This window comes from Lepidochelys kempii, chromosome 2, assembly GCF_965140285.1.
Source record: "Lepidochelys kempii isolate rLepKem1 chromosome 2, rLepKem1.hap1, whole genome shotgun sequence".
NCBI lineage: Eukaryota > Metazoa > Chordata > Testudines > Cheloniidae > Lepidochelys > Lepidochelys kempii.
In genome coordinates, this window is record NC_136381.1 from 135,965,909 (window position 1) to 135,987,225 (window position 21,317).

A 21,317-nucleotide genomic window follows, 5' to 3' on the forward strand; every position below is an offset into this window, starting at 1 on the left:
TTGTCACTTTGGATGGGCTATCACCAGCAGGAGAGTGAATTTGGGGGGGGGGGGGGTGGAGGGTGAGAAAACCTGGATTTGTGCTGGAAATGGCCCACCTGATGATCACTTTAGATAAGCTATTACCAGCAGGACAGTGGGGTGGGAGGAGGTATTGTTTCATATTCTCTGTGTATATATAAAGCCTGCTGCAGTTTCCACGATATGCATCTGAGGAAGTGAGCTGTAGCTCACGAAAGCTTATGCTCTAATAAATTGGTTAGTCTCTAAGGTGCCACAAGTACTCCTTTCCTTTATAAATTAGATACATCAGGCCAGATTGATTCCTGGATGGAGCTACATCAATTTAACATAGATGAATATGGCCTGTTTTCTCTGTCTTTTTGTGCCTCTCTGGAAATTGGTTTTTGGGTTAAAATTTGAACAATCTATTAAATGAAGGAATAAATGTTGATTATAAAGAATGTATTGAGTAGGTTGTGCTCAAAGAAGATATGATTTGTGAAGAAATGGGGCTGTATCTTGATGTTAGGGTGGGGTGGGGGAAGAGGCAGAAAAGGACAAGATTTAGAAGAAGCCTAGTGATGTTAATTAGCTCAATCCTAAAGGAGAAAGTTGTACCTGTATCACTGATCAGTTATAATTCATGTATTTTTGTATGAGAAGTTACTGCTTGAATGTGTTGTACTAACATGGCTCTGTGGAGCTCTGAATGGTGATATTGATTTGTTTGGTGGTAACCAATTACTGATGGAGGTTGGTTTGGACAGTCAACAGTTGAGTAATTTAATAAGAAAGTTAATACAGTATTGTAAGCCTGACACGTTTCTGCAGTGTTTGTATTTAAGTGTGATGCAAGTCCAGCATGAGAGTCTAATTTATATATATTTATTCTAAGTTGATAAACCTGTAGCATTCCAAGCCAATTCCCTTCGTTTTGGCTATTAACGTAATTTTAATAGACATTTCTCTGGCACTCACCACCCTCTTAGCCGAGTGCTCACGAACATTAATGGATTAAGCCTGACATCCTCCCAGAGATGTAAGAAAGTATTATTTTACCAGTGGTGAAACAGAGTCAGAGTAGTTAAGAGGCATGCCTACAGTCACAGAAGATGACAATAATAAAAAAAAAATCTAGGACTTTTCATCCACAGATCGCAAAGCATTTTACAAGGAGATCAATATCCTGTTTCCCATTTTACATATAGGGAAATGGAGGCGCAGGGGTGATGAAATGACTTGCCCACAGTCACCCAGCAGGCCAGTGGCAGAGATGGGAATAGAATCCAGAAGCCCTGAGCTCAGTCCCCTCTGCACTAGCCGGTAGACAAGTTTCTAACTGTAACAGACAAATACAGGTATAAGAACTACTGAGTGCACTGTGCACGTATATACTACTAGTCTTGCAGCTGAGCCCTTACTAAGGCAAAACTCGATTAACCTATCATTAAGGACTCAGGGTGAGGCCTCTTGGAGCCCCTCTGCTTCCACCTTCTTCAGGGATGACAAAGACTGCTTTGGCTGTTTGTATCCCAGATTTCAAACATCACGACTTAATATAAACTGAAGCTTGTTCCCTGCAGCTTGCTTTGTTGTTAAGAGCCATCACAGGCTGTCAACGAAGTCAGGTGGAAGCATGCAGTTTGTGGTAGATTATTATGTTCACACTGCTTCAGAGAAATATGCGCATTTGTTCTATTAAGATGACACACAGCCAGTTACTAATACATCTGCTTACCCATGTTAAAAATCTCTCCCTGTGTGTGCTCAGAGTTAGAATTGCCATCAACTCTTAACAACAGGCTCTGCATCTGATTCTTTCAGGGTTTTTTAGATTTTCAGCCCCGTACCTTATGTTTGCTTTGAGGATTTCCTTACTTTGTCCAGCAAAAGATACATTTTAATCTATTGATCATGTAGACAGAGCAATTTAATGAAGAGTTTACTAGGCAAAACTGCACAAAGCAGAACAGCCCAGTTTTTAAATCCTTGCAACTCTGATAGCATGACACTCATCTTGAATCTCTCCCTCTTAGTAAGGCTCTTGGCCTGAAGCCCAGAAGGAACTATTTAAGCGTTTGCGTATTAAAGCAGTCCTGAGATACACTTTAGTGACACTGAATTAGTATTCAAAGTCCAGTGCACTCCCCTGCATATGTGGGGGAGGGAGATCTATGGAGACGATGGAAGAGACAGCTTTAATTTCCTGCTCACTTTATGGAAATAGGTTGCTAAAAAATTCATTGAGCAGAGTGTAAAAATGGTTTGGGACCAGGGAAACAAATGACTGTAGGCTGATTCGCTGCACAATAAGGGCTTTCTATTTAATGAGAATACCTACATGTGAAAGAATGGTAGGTATGTTCTCTTCATGGATTTTATTATTACTTGAAATCCAAGATTCACTGAGACCAGGCATTTTGAGAGAGGAACAGAGATAGGAGATAAGATAGGAGATAAGAAGATTTAATATGCTGTATTTAAAGCCAGTGACTCAGACACTGAATTATACTAGATAATGTTATCAGATTTGCTAGAATGCTTAAATAATAGCTTTATTGCAGCTGCTCCGAATTCAGGCAGTGTTTTCCACTTATTTTAGCACTCTTGTGCTTAGATATAACAAAACAAAATGAGTTAATAAGATTTAACTATTCTATTTAGCAGCTGGGGGGTTTTAATAGGGGAACCACATAAATTTCACTGATTTAAGTGTACATCACCACTTTTCAAAGGAGGGATCATTTTGGCTAATAGTTATCTTTGCAGGAGAGCATAGAGAAAGCCAGGTTAAGAAAGGATGTAGTTATGTACCAGTTACACACGTTGATTTAAACTCGGTGTATGCACAAGGCTGCAGGAGCACTGGGCTTAACAGATAACAGGTGGTGCTCTGTGGCTGAAGCTACTTGAGCAAATAGTATTGGAAAACATGACCTAATAATTCCTAAACAGGTTAGCGCTTACAGCAGTCGGGTTAGTGGGGCAACCAGTCATCTGCAAATGTCTGTTTCTCCCTGGGGTTGGAATGCCTTAAACAATAGTAGCTTTTCAGTGCAGGTTTTGTGACCATGGAGAGAGATACATCTCAGATAAGATCATCAGTAGTTTCACTGTCAATTACACTATGCTCTTCATCATAACCAAGAAAGGGTACGAAGTCACCAATGACTAGCAACCAGGCTCAGATTTGCCCCTCCTCGCACAGAGAAATGCATGTCGCAAGGCCTGCTATGTCTCCAGCCGTGAGTGTTTTCACCCCTGCTGTCACTTGAAGATTCTACCTGTGGCTGGTTTCACAGAGATGTATCTGTGAAAGGTTTTTGTATCTGTGGGGGAAGGTTTTTGGGTGGAGGACATGTACACCCCCCCACACACACACACTCTCCGTAGCCTGGTGGGTAGGGTACTGGCTTGGAATGTGAGAGACCCTGCTTTGGAGTGATCTGAATGAGAACTGTTTTGAATCGGGCAGAGCAAGAACTTGAGCCTGGATCTCCCACACCCTAGGCCAGCACACAAACCACCAGGCGAGCATGTGACTGAGATTCACAACCTTCTGGTTTTGCAAAAACACTTGAAAGGTTTTGTTTTTGTTCTGGTAAGGAATGCAAGCACTTTTTGAAACCTCAAAAGTTGCTGTGAAATGGGAATATCCTCTGCTTAGCTCTAGCTCTGTCCCGGGAAAGCAGCTTGAGGTTTGGGGAGGCTTCATATCTCTCCTGATAGCAAAGACGCTTGTGAGGATGCAATGTATCAGTTAGTGCCTGGCATTTTTGGGCCTTCCTTTCTCTCTCCCTCCTCCCCGTTCTAGAGCAGAGTGCAGCTGGCCTGTTATCTTTAGCAAGGACTGCTTTGTTCCTATATCTGTATAACGCACATTGAGAGCTAATGAAGAATCTTGCCTAACTTGAGTGTTAACACGTTTCTCCAGTTTCCCTCTACTGTACCAGGATTGATTAGGATAGATCGTATGGTGTAAGTCTACACCACAGAACAAGATGAGATTGAAGCGTGAGTAGGCACACCTTTGCTAGCTTTAATTTAGCTACCATAGTAAAAAGAGCAGTGAAGACACAGCGGCATAGACCCCAGTGTGGGACAGCAAATCAAGAACATACCCAGGGTTCCCAGCAGGCTTGTTCTGGGCAACTAGCCTGTACTGAAGTTCACATCGCTCACTGCTACTGTTACCCACACTAGCTTGATTAAAACCAGCACAGGGATGCCTACCCACACTGCAAGCGCCCCTTCATTTGCAGTGTAGACATACCCAGCCTCCTTGCATTCCAAAATCACTTAGTATTTTAGCTACCTTTCCAACCACAATGAAAACCATTTGTTATAGTGGGGTCGTCAGATTCCCAATTGATGTTAGATGATCACACAGCAGTAGTAACCAGGTCAGCTAACCTCCCCACCCAGCATCAAATAAGGAGGTTTCTACCCTCTCTTGGATGTTCATGTGGCTACCATCATCCACCTCTTAGTCACCTGAAGATTAGACTTCTGCAGTTGTCCGTATGTAGTGCTATACTTGAAAAATCACCCCAGAAACTGAGGTTAGTATGAACAATGACAGATTGCTTGCTAAGTGATATATCTCACTGTGAGCATACTGTGTGGAGGATAAAATATTATTTTTGATTCACAAAGCCATATATGGCCTGGGACCTGTCCCTCAAAAATTGCCTCTTTCCCTTGCAGTACTGCCAGATGAGATCAGCAGAGGTATGTTTGAGTTGGAGCTCCCATGCTAAAGGAGAGGAAACTACTGGCAGAGTGTTGGGAAGGCCCTTAACATTGAAATCTGCCATTTCTTCTTCCCCTGCCCCACAACCCATTTGGTCCAAAATAGCCCAAATTTTTCAGATTTTGTAGCAAGGCCTTGAGCAATCATTTTAAGAGGGCAGAGGTTTGAGTGTACAGAGAGGGGAGGGAATTTTTGTTTCTATTTTATTGTTGGGATTAGAGATTTACAGCATTTGAGGGGGGAAATCTGTTTTATTTGGCACTCTGCATTCATGCAGAGAGATGGTTGGTGGTGTCCTACTTAGCTTGATCGTATTTTTAGTCATCTGGTAAGGTGCCTACAGCCTGAAAAAGGTGTTTTTATGTCTATACATTGCAATTATACAATCTTGATCCATGCATTATCATAACTCAACAAGTGTAGCAGAAGCCCGGGGAGGCGGCCAGCACTGCCTGTTTTCATTGTGGTGAGAACAGTGCTAGAATGGATCATTACAGCAGCAGAAGATGACTTTCTGAAAATCAAACTGTGTTCATGACACATGCAATTTATTGCTGTTGATATCCTGGAAGCCTGGGGTTGTGGTGATTTGGCTTTAGGATTGTAGGGAGTGGGTTTATAGCAGAAAGGAAAGATTAAGAATCACAGTGTTTGGACTGACAAGGTTTGCCTGGGGTTCTAGAATGGGGGAGTGGGTGTGTAAAATCCTAGTGTTTCAGGGCATAAAGAGATCAGAGTCTTGTGTCAGGAAGAAACTCCCTCGGAGAAACCATATAGGTTCAATTTGCTTGTTTTTGCTCCTTCCATTTAAACATGTACATTAGGCCCAAATGAGAGGGAGGATAATAGATTAGCTAGACCATTGATATCTTCTGTTACAACAGTGTCTACAGTGCTTCAGTTTGTGCATCACAGATGGAAGTGCTTCCAGTGGAGTTTTGCATCAGGGTTATCAAAAGTCCCAGCAAGAAAGGCAATCACTCCTACAATCCAGAACTACCGTCAAATTTGATTCAGTCACTTAAGATGATACTAAGGATAAAAAATGGAAAGAGAAACAAGTACAAATGAAAGGATTTTCTTATTAATGTGCATTTTGGTTTGGTTGAAGTTTCCAGAGCTGGAAACACCAATTCTGTGTTTGTACGGGGAACATGGGTGACCTCTATTTGTTTCAGAGCAGTTAAGACATGAGCTAATCTGGAGCTCGACAGTTGCAGTCACAGTCACTCACACCTAACAAACTGCGCTTTGTGTGTCCGGTGGCATGCTGGAGGGAACAGCTGCTTACATGACCGATCTTAGCCACCACCCCCAACACCCCACAGAACAGCAGATAAAAATCAAAGACCTCAAAAACATTTACTCAACTCAAATTGGGCAAAACAGTGGAACATTTGCAGTGAGTCATAGCTGAGCCAGAGAAAGAAATCCTTTAAGAGCAGGTTAATGATAGCATAAAACTGAGTAATACTACTGCACAAGCTTAAAAGGAATTGCACAGCTGTTATCCTGCATGTTCAGGGACATACAGGCATGCTACAGATACTATAGAGTCCAGAGAGAATGAACTTAGAAGTCTTAATGCATGGAGTTATTCTTGTTCAGTTCACTGTTCTTTTGGCATACAGTTATAGGTTTTAGTGTTGTAGCCTGTTCCCATTTGTTCCCCTTTTGGCAGAGAGTAGTACTGAGAAGAACAGAAGACCAGATTGCTTTGATCTTTTCTTTCTTGGCACGATGCAGCTTTATGATAAGTCAGGAATTTTGTATATTCACTCAGGGCGCTCATTATAGCTTATTTATACAGTGACAATTTCTTGCTATTGAATAATAGTAGAATAAATTAATATTTAAAAGCATTTTTTAAATGTTCTTCGGCCTTCATCATGAACATGTACATTACGTAGATATAGACTCATTCTCTCTACGTATTTTGTCTATCACATACCCACAAAAACTGCTCAGTCAAGTGACTAATGAAACGCCATTTATCATGAATACACTGCAATTTACAAATTACAGCTTTAGCATGAACTTCAACCTGTGAGTTTATTTGAATCGAAAAACTAATTCTGGCATTTCCCAACTCTTGAGTGATTTATTTTGAACGTTAACATTCTTTTAAGGTAGCTTTAGGAATGTAAAACTTTAATACTTTTAAAGCAAACTGCCTTCCCCCCACAAATTCCGTCATCTGAAGCCATATCCCACCACATAAGTCCGAGGGGTTGGGACCCCCAGGACCTTTAAAAACAGGTCAAATTATCAGCACGGTTTTCTACCATTTGAGCTAAGGGAGTAACTGGTAGCAGTAGTAGGCTGCTATCCTCCATGGAGTAATCATTAAATAGCCATATGACACATGTTTTGCCAGTAGCTTATATAGTTATTTGCTAGATGGCAGAGCTATGTGGGCAATCAGAAATTCTATTCCTGGCTGAGGAAGGGAGTTTGGGCAGTGGTCAGACAGCACAGATTCAACACATTGCTACACGGACTTTCAGAATATAAATGGTTAAGTCCCAGTGATTTCTACACTTCATTAGTTCATGTACCGTCTTCTTAAACACTTACGATGAAGCGAATGGATCAAACATCAAGCTCATATACCACAGTTGGGAACCCTGGGTTAAGAACTGATCTGCCATTTTAGAGACCTGAAGCCAGGTTCTAGACCCCCACTACAGCTCCAGCAGCAGAAAGTGAGTGGGAGCACTACCATTCCAGTGATACCTCCCTAAGGGCTCCTCTCACTGCACAGCCTTGTCCTTATTTCTGTGTTAATGGGTGTGCGATAGCTCTGTCATCATGTGAATCGTGACATGCACAACTTCAGAGTGGGAAAGGAACTAAATCGTCTGGCTCACCATCCGGCCACCACGCTGTTGTCCCCTACAGTAAATATCCTAACACTTCCTCCAGTCTAGCCTTACATACTTCATTTGAAGTACGGTTTGACCTTAATGGGTCTATACCTTGGGTTCTTTCAGTCCCCCAGGATGCATGCCGCTGATTGCTTTGGGAGCCAGATTCCCAACTCAGCTGTACAGCTCTACATCTCTCCCTTGCTCCTGATCAGGAATGCAGATTTAGGTTTGTGTGATGCATGCTGAATATCTGAGGGTAGAATGTGACAGCCTCTCTTGACCTTTCATTCTTTGTTGCAGTGGCAAGGATGCTCCATCTTCATTGAATTCAATGCCAGCACTGCTGGCCTAATTATCCATAAGTCTCCTGGCTGCTACTGTCATCAGGATCTGCACATTTGCTTTTGAAGACAGGTTTTTGTGCAATTCTCCCAGGTTCCCCAGGGTCTGGTGGAATCTGTAAACTCTCTGGAATCATCTGCTATGTTGGATTTAGCCTCTTTCTTTAAACCTCCTACAGCACAAATCTGTCATAAGATTTGGAGGGTGGAAATGAATGGACTACACTGACAGCTAAAGAGAAACCCTGCTCCTGGTCACAGACTAGCAGGCATTCCAAGTAAGGGGATGAGAGGAATCATGCAAGAGGGTTCATTCTTGCTTTTTATTTGCACTAGTTATGGTGAAGAGGAGAAATTATAAATTATTGATGGTATTCTATTCTTTTGGGCAGTCCCACGGGGCATACTAACCTTTTCCTCAGAGTCATATTTTGTTTATAGAATCATAGCATAGTAGGGCTGGAAGGGACTTCAAGAGGTCATCTAGTCCATCCCCCTGTGCTGCAGCAAGATAAAGTATAGCAGACCATCCTAACCTGTTTTTAACAACCTCCAACAACAGAGATTCCACGACGTCCTTTGCTAAACTTTATGTAAGCAGCCTGTATAAACTGGTCAGATAAGTTAGCATACCCAAGTTTTTACTAATGGCTTCACAAAATCTGACCTGGGGCTCAAATTTTTGTGCTAGAAAGAAGCAAGAGGGAGAAGTACTTCAGCTGTCACTTCAGAGATATTAGTAACTCTTCTTTCTGTCAGCCTATGATAGTCTGAAGGGTACATGATTTCCACTATATTTTTATTTATTTCTCTCTTGACTGATGAAGTTTGTGGGGAAAAATATCATTTTATATAAAGATACAGGTATCCAAATTACACTCTTTGGCACTTCTTGATATTTTCATATAGTTCATAACAGTAGTGGGAAGCCTGCGGGCTGCACGCGGCCCATCAGGGTAATCCACTGGTGGGCCACTAGACAGTTTGTTTACATTTGCACGGCCACCCACAGCTCTCAGTGTCCGCAGTTCACCGTTCCTGGCCAATGAGAGCCGCGGGAAGCGGCATGGGTTGCTTACCACTGCTTTATAACCTATATTCTTGTCTGTAAGACTAAGTACTTCTTATTTTTTAATATATATCTATATATCTATAAGTACTACCTCCATTACTTCAGTTATGAGGGTAGAGCAGTAGCTTTGTCTGCCATCTGCTTTGCTTCAGCTCTTTTAGATCATGTTCCTACCTGCCATTCTAAAAAAGTGTCCTTTTCATTCACATCCGGCTCAATAGTGACCAAGAGCTGATGCCTTCTGATGGCTATTACTTGATCTTAGTACAGTAGTTCACAGGGAACCCTACCACAGTTAGAAAGGTAGAGAATTAAATAGCCTCTCTCCCTAAAGGTGGCCATAGTTGGCCTGGGTTTAGGCAACAAGAGGAAGCTTGTGCTGCTCTTGCTCATGTTGAGCCTGGTCCTCCTCCTGCTAAAGTCAACAGAAAGGTTTTCTTTTGACTTGGACAGCCTTGTACTGAAGTCTAACACTTGTACACAAAGGACCTGATCCAAATTCTGTTCATTTGGTATGGACCATTAGCAACTCTCATACTTCCAAGAAAAAAAAATATAATGTAATGCCACAAGAAGAATCACATGACTGAAACATTGTCAAAATGTAGACAGTTGTGTTTATGTAATCAGAGTGAGTGTTACTGCTTTTTAAATCAATCCCCTATGCTTTTTGTGTGCTGTTGCTGTGTATATTTTATATATCGCTGAGAGTAAAGGGTTTGTTCTGTAGTCTTCTATAAGAAATCTGAAGGCCAACATTTAATTCAGTGTGTTTTTTCAAAGATCTGATCTTTGGGGCAGAGATTGTCATGTGTGTTCATATTGCACCTGGCATAATGAGCCATGATCCTGATTGGGATCTGACTGCTACTATAATATAATATAAATATAACTAACAATTAATGTTTCATTATGATTCTTATAAGTAAACAATCAGGCTACCTAAGGAAAGAACACCAGGAAATTTCCACTGGTGCATAACACAAACATCCCCTGTGGTTAACATATTTTACTAGATGCTGCAGAGTTGGTTTTAAATTAAGACTGATGTTCTTGTTACAAACAAATGCTTTTGAAATGCAAGTAATTTTCAGTCCCCTTTTCAGCAACAGAACAGGTGATGACAGAATAGGAGGGATTCCTGCTTTGCTGAGCTGATGATCTCTCTTCTTACCATGTGATCTAGCTATATAGGTATTTATCTAACATGTTCATGGTTAGGATACAATACTAGTGGAGATGTAGCTGTACTAGTATCAGAGATTAAGAGTAAAGCAGATCAGTGATACGGCAGTAAATCTGGTCTTATTTTAATAAAAATCAGAGGGCCAGATTTCCTGAAAAACTACCTGCTGTGTGGTGTTCTGGCAATGTAGAGTGTGTCATGGCAGCAGCACAAAGCAAAGCAGCTAGACTGTACTAGTGAATCTGGTACAGAATGTACATGGTGACAAGACTTAGAGTGAAAACTCAGAACAATTATTGGAGAGGGAGAAGGGAGTGGAGGGTAGGGAGAGACCGTCCACTCTTTGTTTCCCCAGTTCTTCAACAAAGACTTCTGTTTCCCTCTCATGATTGAGGCTGGAGATGGGGGTGAGGGAGGGCTATTGTCCTTGAGACATACACATGCTTAGCCGACCCACTCAGTTTCAGACTTAGCTTTTGAGGTTTCCTTCAGGTGGCTAAACTGGCAAGACTGATCCAAAAAAACCCAGACACAATTCCAGTTTTCAAAGACTTGAATAAACCTATCAAATATAAGACATAAACAAAAGTAAATAAAACTGGTAACTGTTTTCACTGTTCTCATAACTCCCTGATCATCTTCATCTCGGAGGGCAGAATATGATATAGAGAAGATTGGAATTTGTTGAACAGCCATAGATTCAACTCTGACACAATCATGAGTATTTGAGGTTAACCACACAGTAAATACATCTGAAGGAATACACTTAAGTTAGACCCAAGTTATTGAAATGTTATGCTTTAATGCTCAGGTGTTCGGCAATTTTTCTAAATATCCTTAAGACTGAGTGCAGAACATGTTCATCCTGATCATATGATTGTAGGTGAACTCCAGTATAAGATGTATTGCCTAGTTCTGGTAGCTGCTGGGTTCTCTCTGCTCCCCGAGACACTTCTCCCCAAAGCTCCTTATTGGTTTCTAGGGCACTGTCTTTTTGCATGAAAGACTCTTGTGTTAGTACATTTTGCTGCAGGTGCCACTACACATGCACTGGAGATTTGATGAAGGTTACACCCAAGTTTCTTGTCAAGCTGAGGAAGCCAGTTAAAATGACCAGGGTTTTTTTACATTTGTAAGGAGACTGAGCCCTACTAGTTGCTCTTTGGCACTGGAGACTTCTGAATGACACTATAAAAACCAAGACCTTGCTGATTCTGTGTGTATATTAAAGACAGCATGGCACTCTTCATAAGAGAAGATGGGGGGTTGTGTTTGCATGTCCTTGGCCAAAGTTTCACCTCCTCAGCTAATGTCATACTGTGCAAGGGCTTGCTGATTCGCTCCACAATGGACGTAACAGTATTTCAGTCGTGCTCTGGCTGAAAGATGCTATGTGTGTGTAAATTAGGGTTAATATAGACCCAAAACAAAATATCTCTCTCTTTCTCTCTCTCACACACACGGGTTGGACTACAGCCTTGCACTATATTTGTGACATGATATTTTGTATAATGAGCAGAGTGTGAAGAGGAGAGTCAGTGAGGAGGGCATTTTCTTACTACTCATAATAAAAATGTTTAAGGGAAAAAAACTGGAAACAAAGCATGTGTTACCACTTGTGGAGAGGGAGAGTGACTGACTATCATTTTAAAAAAAATAACGAGGAGTCCTTGTGGCATCTTAGAGACTAACAGATTTATTTGGGTATAAGCTTTCGTGGGTTAGAACCCAATTCATCAGATGCATGGAGTAAAAATACAGGAGCAGGGAAATACATGAAAGGACGGGGGTTGCTTTACCAAGTATGAGGTCAGTCTAACGAGATAAATCAATTATGCATCTGATGAAGTAGGCTCTAACCACAAAAGCTTATGCCCAAATAAATTTGTTAGTCTCTAAGGTGCCACAAGGACTCCTTGTTATTTTTGCTGATACAGACTAACACGGCTATCATTCATTACCTCCCAATTGCTAAGAATGAAATGGCATAGGAGGAACAGTTATAACTTGCATGTTTTAAAACACTTGCCAAAAGAGGGTCACTCACTTATTTCAACCAAATATGTCTTATACCTACACTGTGTGCATTGTCTGGAAAGTAATATCCTCTAGATCAGGGATCAGCAATGTTTGGCACGCGGCCCGCCATTAAGCCCCCTGGTGGGCTGGGCCGGTTTGTTAACCTGCCGCATCCGCAGGTTCAGCCGATCATGGCTCGCACTGGCCACGGTTCATTGCTCCAGGCCAATGGGGGCTGCGGGAAGCAGCAGACAGGACGTCCCTCGACCCACGCAGCCCCCATTGGCCTGGAGCGGCAAACCACGGCCAGGGGAGTCGCGATCAGCCGAACCTCCGGATGCGGCAAGTAAACTAACTGACCCGGCCTGCCAGGGGGCTTACCCTGGTGGGCTGCGTGCCAAACGTTGCCAATCCCTGCTCTAGATTGTATGAACCAGACCCTTAGCTGGTTCAAGGCAGTATAGCTCTACTGATGTCAAAGGACCAACACTGATTTTGCCAGCTGAGGGTCTGGCCCTAATTAGCTATTTGTAAAAGAAACCAAAATGCTAATGTCACCCCCACAGTACATCTAATCTTTTAGAAAGGTGATAAAATATTGGGACAGTATTCCTCCATGTGGCCCTCTGTCTGCACAACATGAAATCCAGGTAGTGCACAGTGAGTGATATGCAAATCCAAGGAGAAGTAGAAGGGAGAGGGGAAAATGCAGCTTTAATAAGCAAACTGTGAATGCAGAATGACACTAATAGTTGCCCACATGTTTTCTCTATGTTTATGTTATCAGGTGTCCTAGTAGGAACCAAAAAATAGAGGAAGTTTTCCTTATAATTTTGCCGTTCATGTTTCTATAACTAAACCACTATTGTGGTTTAATGTTTAACATATCTGACTGACAAAAGTGAATGAATTGTTTTAAATCAGTATCTCAGTTCTTTCACACCAGTATCTGTCCTGTGTAACTTCACTGATTTCACATATATTTTTTTACATAACATGGATTTTTAAGGCTGGATCAGTGTTGGACATGAATTGGTTGAGATTAAGGCTATCGACCATGTCAACAAAACTCAAGATTGTATAGACAGACCAACATCCATCAATGCTGCCTGGGATTTAACTTACTTTGGGGGCCAAAGTTAGTTCACTCTGTTTATAATGCGATTAATGCAAAGTTACAATCTCATCAATATAAGCAACTGTTCTGTAAGCAAGGAGTAAAGTGAGTTATCAGTGTGCAATATATTTTACAGGCCTGAGAATTACATTTATTTTATAAGTAGAAATTTAATACACAACCCATTCAACAAGGGTTGACTGTTCCCTGCAGACTGTTTACTGATGCATTCAGTTCATCAGCAGTTGGTATGATTAGGCTATTGTCTGTCAAAAATCACGTAAATATGAAAAATATAATAGGCCAAGTTCATGAGTGTTACAAGGGTTAATTCTGCCCCGTCTGTCTATTGCCCACTTGAGGAACATGGTACTGTCATTTTCACAATTAATAGACATTTGACAAAGATGTGTCAGACAGGTAATGTGAAATTATGACATTCTTCTGCTATCATATGCTATGTGCCATGTATCAGGTACAGATTCATTTTTGGTAAGAGTTATAATAAATAATGGTGTGCCCTTCTATAGCTCCTTCCCTCTGAGCAACTGAAAGTGCTTGACAAATGTTAAGTATGTAAGCTTCAGAATATCCCTGTGAGGTACAAGAATCACTTCACCCAACAAAATACAGCAGCTATTTGAACAGTTCCAACTAACATTAGGCACCCTTTTAGGAAGAATATATCCAATTGATGCTTCAGGGAAAAAATTCAAGTGTAGAGTTTAATTAGTCAAGTTGAAATTTAGCTTGTACCTCAGGGTCAACAACTCTGCAGCTAAAAGGAGTGCCATGGGATCTTAAATTATAAGCGTGAGAGGAACTTGGTTTTATCATTTTTCCAGAAGACAGCAACCCCAACATCACAGTAGCTCCCAATATTGTACTGGGGCAAAGGTTCAGTAATGATGCAGGAGAGAAGAATGTCATCTGCTGAATTACCAGCACATCCACCAATGTGATATATGGCATCATGTGCCAGCAATGCCCCTCTGCCATGTACATTGGTCAAACTGGACAGTCTCTACGTAAAAGAATAAGTGGACACAAATCAGATGTCAAGAATTATAACATTCATACACCAGTCGGAGAACACTTCAATCTCTCTGGTCACGTGATTACAGACATGAAGTTGCTATATTACAACAAAAAAACTTCAAATCCAGACTCCAGCGAGAAACTGTTGAATTGGAATTCATTTGCAAATTGGATACAATTAACTTAGGCTTGAGTAGAGACTGGGAGTGGCTAAGTCATTATGCAAGGTAACCTATTTCCCCTTGTTTTTTCCTCCCCCCCCCCCCCCCGACGTTCTTGTTAAACCCTGGATTTGTGCTGGAAATGGCCCACCTTGATTATCATACACATTGTAAGGAGAGTGGTCACTTTAGATAAGCTATTACCAGCAGGAGAGTGGGGTGGGAGGAGGTATTTTTTCATGCTTTGTGTGCATATAAAAAGATCTTCTACACTTTCCACAGTATGCATCCGATTTAGTGAGCTGTAGCTCATGAAAGCTTATGCTCAAATAAATTGGTTAGGCTCTAAGGTGCCACAAGTACTCCTTTTCTTTTTGCGAATACAGACTAACACGGTTGTTACTCTGAAACCTGAATTACCAGCACCACTCCCTGAAGCATCTCTGTTTTCCTTGGAGGTGTTCCATCCAAATCTGGCAAGAAGAGATTTAAAAAATATACTAATTGACCAGTCATAAGCTAATGGAAAAGTAACTGAATGATGCATGATTTGTCAACCCTACGATAAGGGCCTTTGGCCCAGATTTTAGAAGCATTTAGGCATTGCTCCATTCAGGGTGCAACTCCTAACTGACTTTGGAGCCAAATTCTCATTTTTCAAAAATGAGAAGTGCCTAAGTCAGTTTTGAAAATGAGATGTAAGCTTCCAAGTCAGTTAAGCATTACAGTGCTGAGCAGAGCAAAGCCTAAATATCTTTGAAAAATTAATGTTTCATCTGACAAATAATGCTGATCTTTTTGGACACAGATTGTAACTTGGTTGGAACAAATATGGAACACAGATGCTGTTTGTTCAGTTTTGTCAATGGTTTTGTGTGCACAAAGCATGTACACAAACTGCAGTCAGTGATACAACAAGAAGTGGAGAGTGTTCCTTGGTTTATGACTTTTTGAAAAGGTAATGTAATTGCAGGAAATTAAATTGGAAGATTACCAAGTGCTTCCAGTGTTTGGCACGTCATGGAACCCAGCAAACATTTTTATCTTTCAAATGATGCACAGAATAAGCTCTCCAAGTTTCTGGGTTTTCACATTGATTTAAGGGTATCAAATATGACATGCAATCCACAAGGTTTGAAAGGGGTCATTGAATAGTTTGTCCATCCATCTCTGTAATGTGAAAATGGAAAAAGAAATTGCTGAGGCACATCAGTCAAAATGAGTGGTTTGTCTGGAGGAAGTTACTAAAACTAAGCAGCTAGTAGACCGTTACATTTATTGTAAGTTTTCTAAAGCGGTCTTCCACAGCAAAAACTTTTTCCAGTGCCTTGTTTATGGACATGACTGTTTCATGTCTAACCTTAGAGGGATTTCATCGTGTCAGCAAGCTGTTCCTCAGTAGGACAACTTAATGGCAACATTCCTCTAATAAAGTAGGGCTCCTTTACGCTACCTGGTGCACAGAGTGTGTAGTGGGGGGAATCCCATAGCAATTCAGGTGTGTTTCCTTAGTTGTAGTTTGTTTCCACAGAAAATGTCTGAGCTCAGTCTTATATGATGGGGGAGCAGAGTCCCACTCTAGAGTCACTCATCTTGTCCATTCCTAGTTATGTGGTAAATGGACACACAAAGTGATTATGGGCCAAATTCACCCCAAATTCAGTTGACTTCAGAGCTTCATCCAGGGTGAATTTTTGTACCCTATGTGTAATGAGGATTTTTCTGGGTCTGCTGGTTTCTTAGGCCATAGTTTTCTCGGAGATCATATTCTCGTTGGCATTTTATGGACCCATTTGGCTCAGATTGGATGGCTTTTTCCATCTAGGTAACCACTGACAGGCATGGGTCTCAACTGAATGCACAGACTCTCAGATAAACTGCTACCCTGTCGGTGATAGATTCATTACCCTCCTGCATAGGCCTTGACAACAAGTAGTAGTCCTAACAGGATGGAAGTGCCTGCTACCGTGAATTATGCCTAAAAATATATGCAGCTTTGTTTTCAAGTGACAGGATTAATTTAGGTTGCAGAGTGCCCTGAATGCTTTAGCTATTACTCTGAAAATTAGAACCACCAGACATAGTTTATTGCAAACAAAAGACAATGGGAGGGAAGAGAAGAATAAAAGTCAAATAATGCCCTTCAAAGAATGCAGTAGGCACCCTCTGTTGATTTCTATCTAAAAGTTGGAAATTTACCCTGTTACTAGCAGTGCTGGCAGAGGCATGGAAGGATCTGATTCTTGTTGAAGCGAAAGAAATTACTACTTTTGATAACCAGAACAATATACTTCACAAACATCATTTAAGCCTCCCACCAGCTCTGAAGGAGTATGTGGAAGAAGAGTATACTCACCACAGCTGTGCCTTCTTGTCATGAGCATGAGAGGAAAGACTTTATAAGTGAAAGCTTCACATTTTGTAGAAGTTATTTACTCTCCATGCTCACCAGGGAAGGCTTGTCCCTAGCAGGTAGGATTATTTCAGGTCATGCCCCAAGTCAGAAAAATTGCACTATAGGTGTGTTGTCAGTAGGCTATCCATATGACCAATAAGTCCTGAACTGCATTAATCACATCCCATAGGTATCCTCAGTCCATTAAGGAGACCCTACCAGCACCAATGTCTGCTGTTGCCCTGATGGAGTTCAGTGATTACGGTGCTTGCAAGAGATCTGCTTCATTCTGAGATTGGTTCCAACTGCACAGCACCATGCCCAGACTCTGTCTGGGAAGCTCAGCCCTTAAAGGCATAGCCCCTAATACCACTGTCCCATGTATAAGTGGCCAAGGTACAAGCTTAAAGCTCTGAAACAGTTTTAACATCCTTCCTTTTTTTATGCAGCTATTAGAGGGAATCATACAGGCTAAGGGCTTGACCCTTGTCATGGTGGATGGCTGCCACCAGTTTTTTCTACAGCATTCCTAAGTAGTAAGCAAATTATGTGCACAATGTTATGTACTCCTCCATGCCCAGGATGCCATCTTTTGGGGTTTTATTTACTCTGCAAGTTTAGATATAATTTGCACCCATGTCAAGTGCAGCACTTGCATTATGCAGGCCCAAGAAGAAGTTATGTGTAACAGTAGGAGGGAAGATCTTATGCATCTTACGCATGATGGGATAAGGTCATTGTCTGGGAGAAGAAGGACAAAGTAGAGCAAGAAGGCTGAAAAATATGGAACTTCATTTTTCCTGTTTAGTGCATAGTGTAGTGCAAGAGACCGTTTTGATGAGCATCAGGTATGGAGAACTTGCGGCAGTTTTATGTCATACTGGAGACACCGATTTAGTCTTAACATCAGCAAGTGGCAGTGAAGCATCTTACAGAGATGGAAAAGGAAAAAAATATTAGAGGCTAAATGCTGCCCTCCAACGTACAGAAACAACTTCTGTTGAAGCCAATGGGAGTTGCCTGCTTGTAGGTGCTTCACATAGAACTCTGATGTTGAAATGCTAAGACTTGAACTTAGTTACATTACGATATTCAAATTTAGATATTTTACCTTCAAACAAAGCTCAGTGCCAGGGGTGGTACATAAGTGGTAGACACTACAGTTTTGGAGTCAGGGGAGACTTAAAAGATGTTCCTGATTGGTCAGTTCTTTGTGGACCTCTCAGTATGTCTCATCTGTGACCCATAAGAACTAAATTCTTATGAAATCAAGTCATCATTCCATCCTTTGTGCTTTTTGAGTCTAATCATATTTTCACAATTTACTGAATACCTCAGGTGATTGATGGTATGGCAGTGAAGACCAAAACTGTGTCCTATTTAGTCGACACATTTGAAATGTGCTTGCTGTGAGCTTTTCCTGAGTTCTGAGGAAAATGTTATGGCATTTTTCTCTTGGTTCAATTTAGATATGAAGATAATCTGTTAAATTATTTGGAGATTTGAGCAGGAGGACACTTTTTTTTTCCCCCTCAGTATCTGCAAGGTATTTGCTAGACTATTCAACATAAGAACAACTTGAAATATAGATATTTTGTGTTTCATTTTTATTTTTAATAAGCTGTGAGAATTTTGCTTAATCAAGGGGTGCAGGGTCTCAATCTTACTTTGAAACATGAAATTACATGGGCGGAAGACCAACATATTTGGCCACATGTACATTTGGCTATGTTTAATGAAAAACAACACCATTGTGTAGAATCAGGTACCTACTCATGGTCAACATGACTATAGCACAACTCCTTTTACAGTGAAATGGACTTTAAGCCCCAAGTAATTTCAATGCATTATAATGGACCAGCTGCAGTTCCAGTTTTGTATCTTTGGATATGGGTAAAAATTTCACTCTCCCATGCAAAAGGCAAACCTGGACTACATGTTTCTAAAGTCACACCTAAGTCCTCACATGGGACTTTTCGGCCTTCTGCACAGCGGTCAATTTCATATAGTAAAGTTGTTTAAAGTACTGCACTTCAGTATAAGGGGGTTCCATTTGATAACTTTAGAAACAAATTACTAATGTTTTATTTCATGAAACATTTTACGTATTTAAATCCTCTGTAGTTTCTTACTGGCCATTGTAAATTGGAACACTTGGTATCTGTCTCACCGTGCATATGTACAATAGAGCTGTGCAGCACAGTAAATTGAAGCCATAGAGAGTGGGAAAAGTTTTCGTATGCACTTTGCCAGTATTTATTTTGATGTTTCAGTCACTTTATATTTCTGCATGCAGGATCCAAAGAATGTCAAGTCAATACAGATCAAAAGAGGTTATGACTTAACTTTTGGTAAACTGTTGGTTTCTATGGGAACAAACTGCATCATATTTTTTTTTCCCAGACACTGTCTGCATTTTGAAGTATTCTTTCTTTTATGTATTTCAACAGGCCTTGAACAGGGGCATAGCAGCTGTTAAGGAAGATGCTGTGGAAATGCTGGCCAGCTACGGGCTGGCCTATTCCCTCATGAAGTTCTTCACAGGTCCAATGAGTGACTTCAAGAATGTGGGTCTGGTGTTTGTGAACAGCAAACGAGACAGGACCAAAGCAGTTTTGTGCATGGTTGTGGCTGGTGCGGTGGCTGCTGTATTTCATACCTTGATAGGTAAGCCTTTCTCACTATTTACTTACTGGTTGAAATTGCTTCCCCATCCCATCCCCCAGAGCTGCTTAACCTGCAGCTCTCCTCACACCTAGAAATGAAAACCTAGGAGGAACTATGAGATTGTCTTGTAGCTGGAGTTCTGCTTAGACTACAAAATTTTACTGTTTTAGAATGGTAGATTCCATCTGTAGTTCTTGCTCGTGCACAAATGCACACCACTACTACCAGTGTGTGATTGCTCAACTTACTGCTGGCCTATTTCAACCGTGTTTTGCAGTAGCACAGTTGTCAGGCTGGACCCACGTCATAGCACTGTCATACTGCTGTGCAGATGGGATTTGTCTGTGTAAATGGGTTTCACGGTTCTTTTCTGTAGCAGGCCATTCCAATGTGTTATAAGAAATGCTTTTTTTTTTTCTTTCTTTCTTCAATTAGGACTTCTTAAGACCTTTGATAGATATTTACTTTGCCACCCACATCACAGTAGGAGCACCTTAGTATCTGTTCCCCCATGCCAGCCATTTCATAATGATAAACTGTGTAGTAAAAAGGATCAGACAGGCTGATTTAAAAATAACCAGCATTACCTTCTGTTAGCTGTAGTCAAAGCTTCATTGTCCATTTTTGGTGGATAGCTAAGCTCTTGCACCAGCTACTACAGACATCATGTCTTGCAAAACCCAGGAGCCACTGGCAAGCAAGACCAGGACCCTGACTGCACTATTGATCAGGGAGAATATACAAATAAACCTGGAGTTGGCTAGGAAGAAGTTAACAGTATTTGCAGATTTCTGCAAGACCCACCAAATGTGATACTGAACTGAGTATCAACCAGTATGATGGAATATTCAAGGCCGTGAAGGGTTAGTATCAGAGAACATTAGACCACAACCAAGAGCCTAGCAGAAATTGGACCTCATGTACCTTTAAGAGCTGTACCAGGCCTGGTGCCTCCAGACAACCTCCAACCCACTTCACAGAATGGAGACTGATGTAGCCCTTGTAACAAGGAAAATGATGAGGAGGAGACTGACCAGGAGGAAGAAAGTAAAGTCCCTGTAACAGGTATAGTGTTTGGTATTCCTTATATCTCTGTGCTGTCTGAGGGGAGGGATGGGGAAGGAATGCAGGGAGTGTGAATGGACTTGGGCACCCATGTGGGAGACTGCTGCTCTCTGGGAACTAGGCAGGTATTTGGTGGCAATATCTATCGCTGGATGTGGAGCTACAGAGGGTGGCCTGCACATGGGACCCATTGTTCATTGTCAGGCTGTCAGTTTCTCAACCACCACACACCCTGCAAGTCATCACAGAGGCCCTGCCCTTGTACTTATTGTACTTGCATAAGAGCCTTCTGGAAGAACAGATGTCCACTGATGTTATCTCCTGGCTTGGTGCCACCTTTTAATCATTCTTAGCAGCCCTATAACTCTTTAAACACACAGAAACAGGCACCCAGTGTTAAAGCACCTCGTGTTAAGACCATAGCCCCACATGTTAATTAAAAGGCTAATTTTACCCTTTGTTGTTGTTATGACAGTATGTAGGCAATGTGCTCATTGTCTGCAGTAGCCCTTTGCCAAGATCAACCTGTCACTAATTTAACAAGTTAAACCATCAATGAAATTAATTCATTGATCTCCCTGACATCCACAGGCCACCTCAATGTATGCGGGTGTCTCAGGATTTTGTACT

General features: G+C 41.4%; 1 protein-coding gene across 3 annotated transcripts in view; it reads left to right on the forward strand.

Moving 5' to 3' along the window:
* Positions 1-21,317, forward strand: part of ANKH (ANKH inorganic pyrophosphate transport regulator) — a 215,612-nt gene that overhangs the window by 61,719 nt on the left and 132,576 nt on the right. For all 3 annotated transcript variants that reach the window (XM_073332298.2, XM_073332297.1, XM_073332300.2), the window contains one exon: positions 19,406-19,622. In XM_073332298.2, the coding sequence (XP_073188399.1) occupies positions 19,406-19,622 (217 nt within the window). The remainder of the gene's footprint in view (positions 1-19,405; positions 19,623-21,317) is intronic.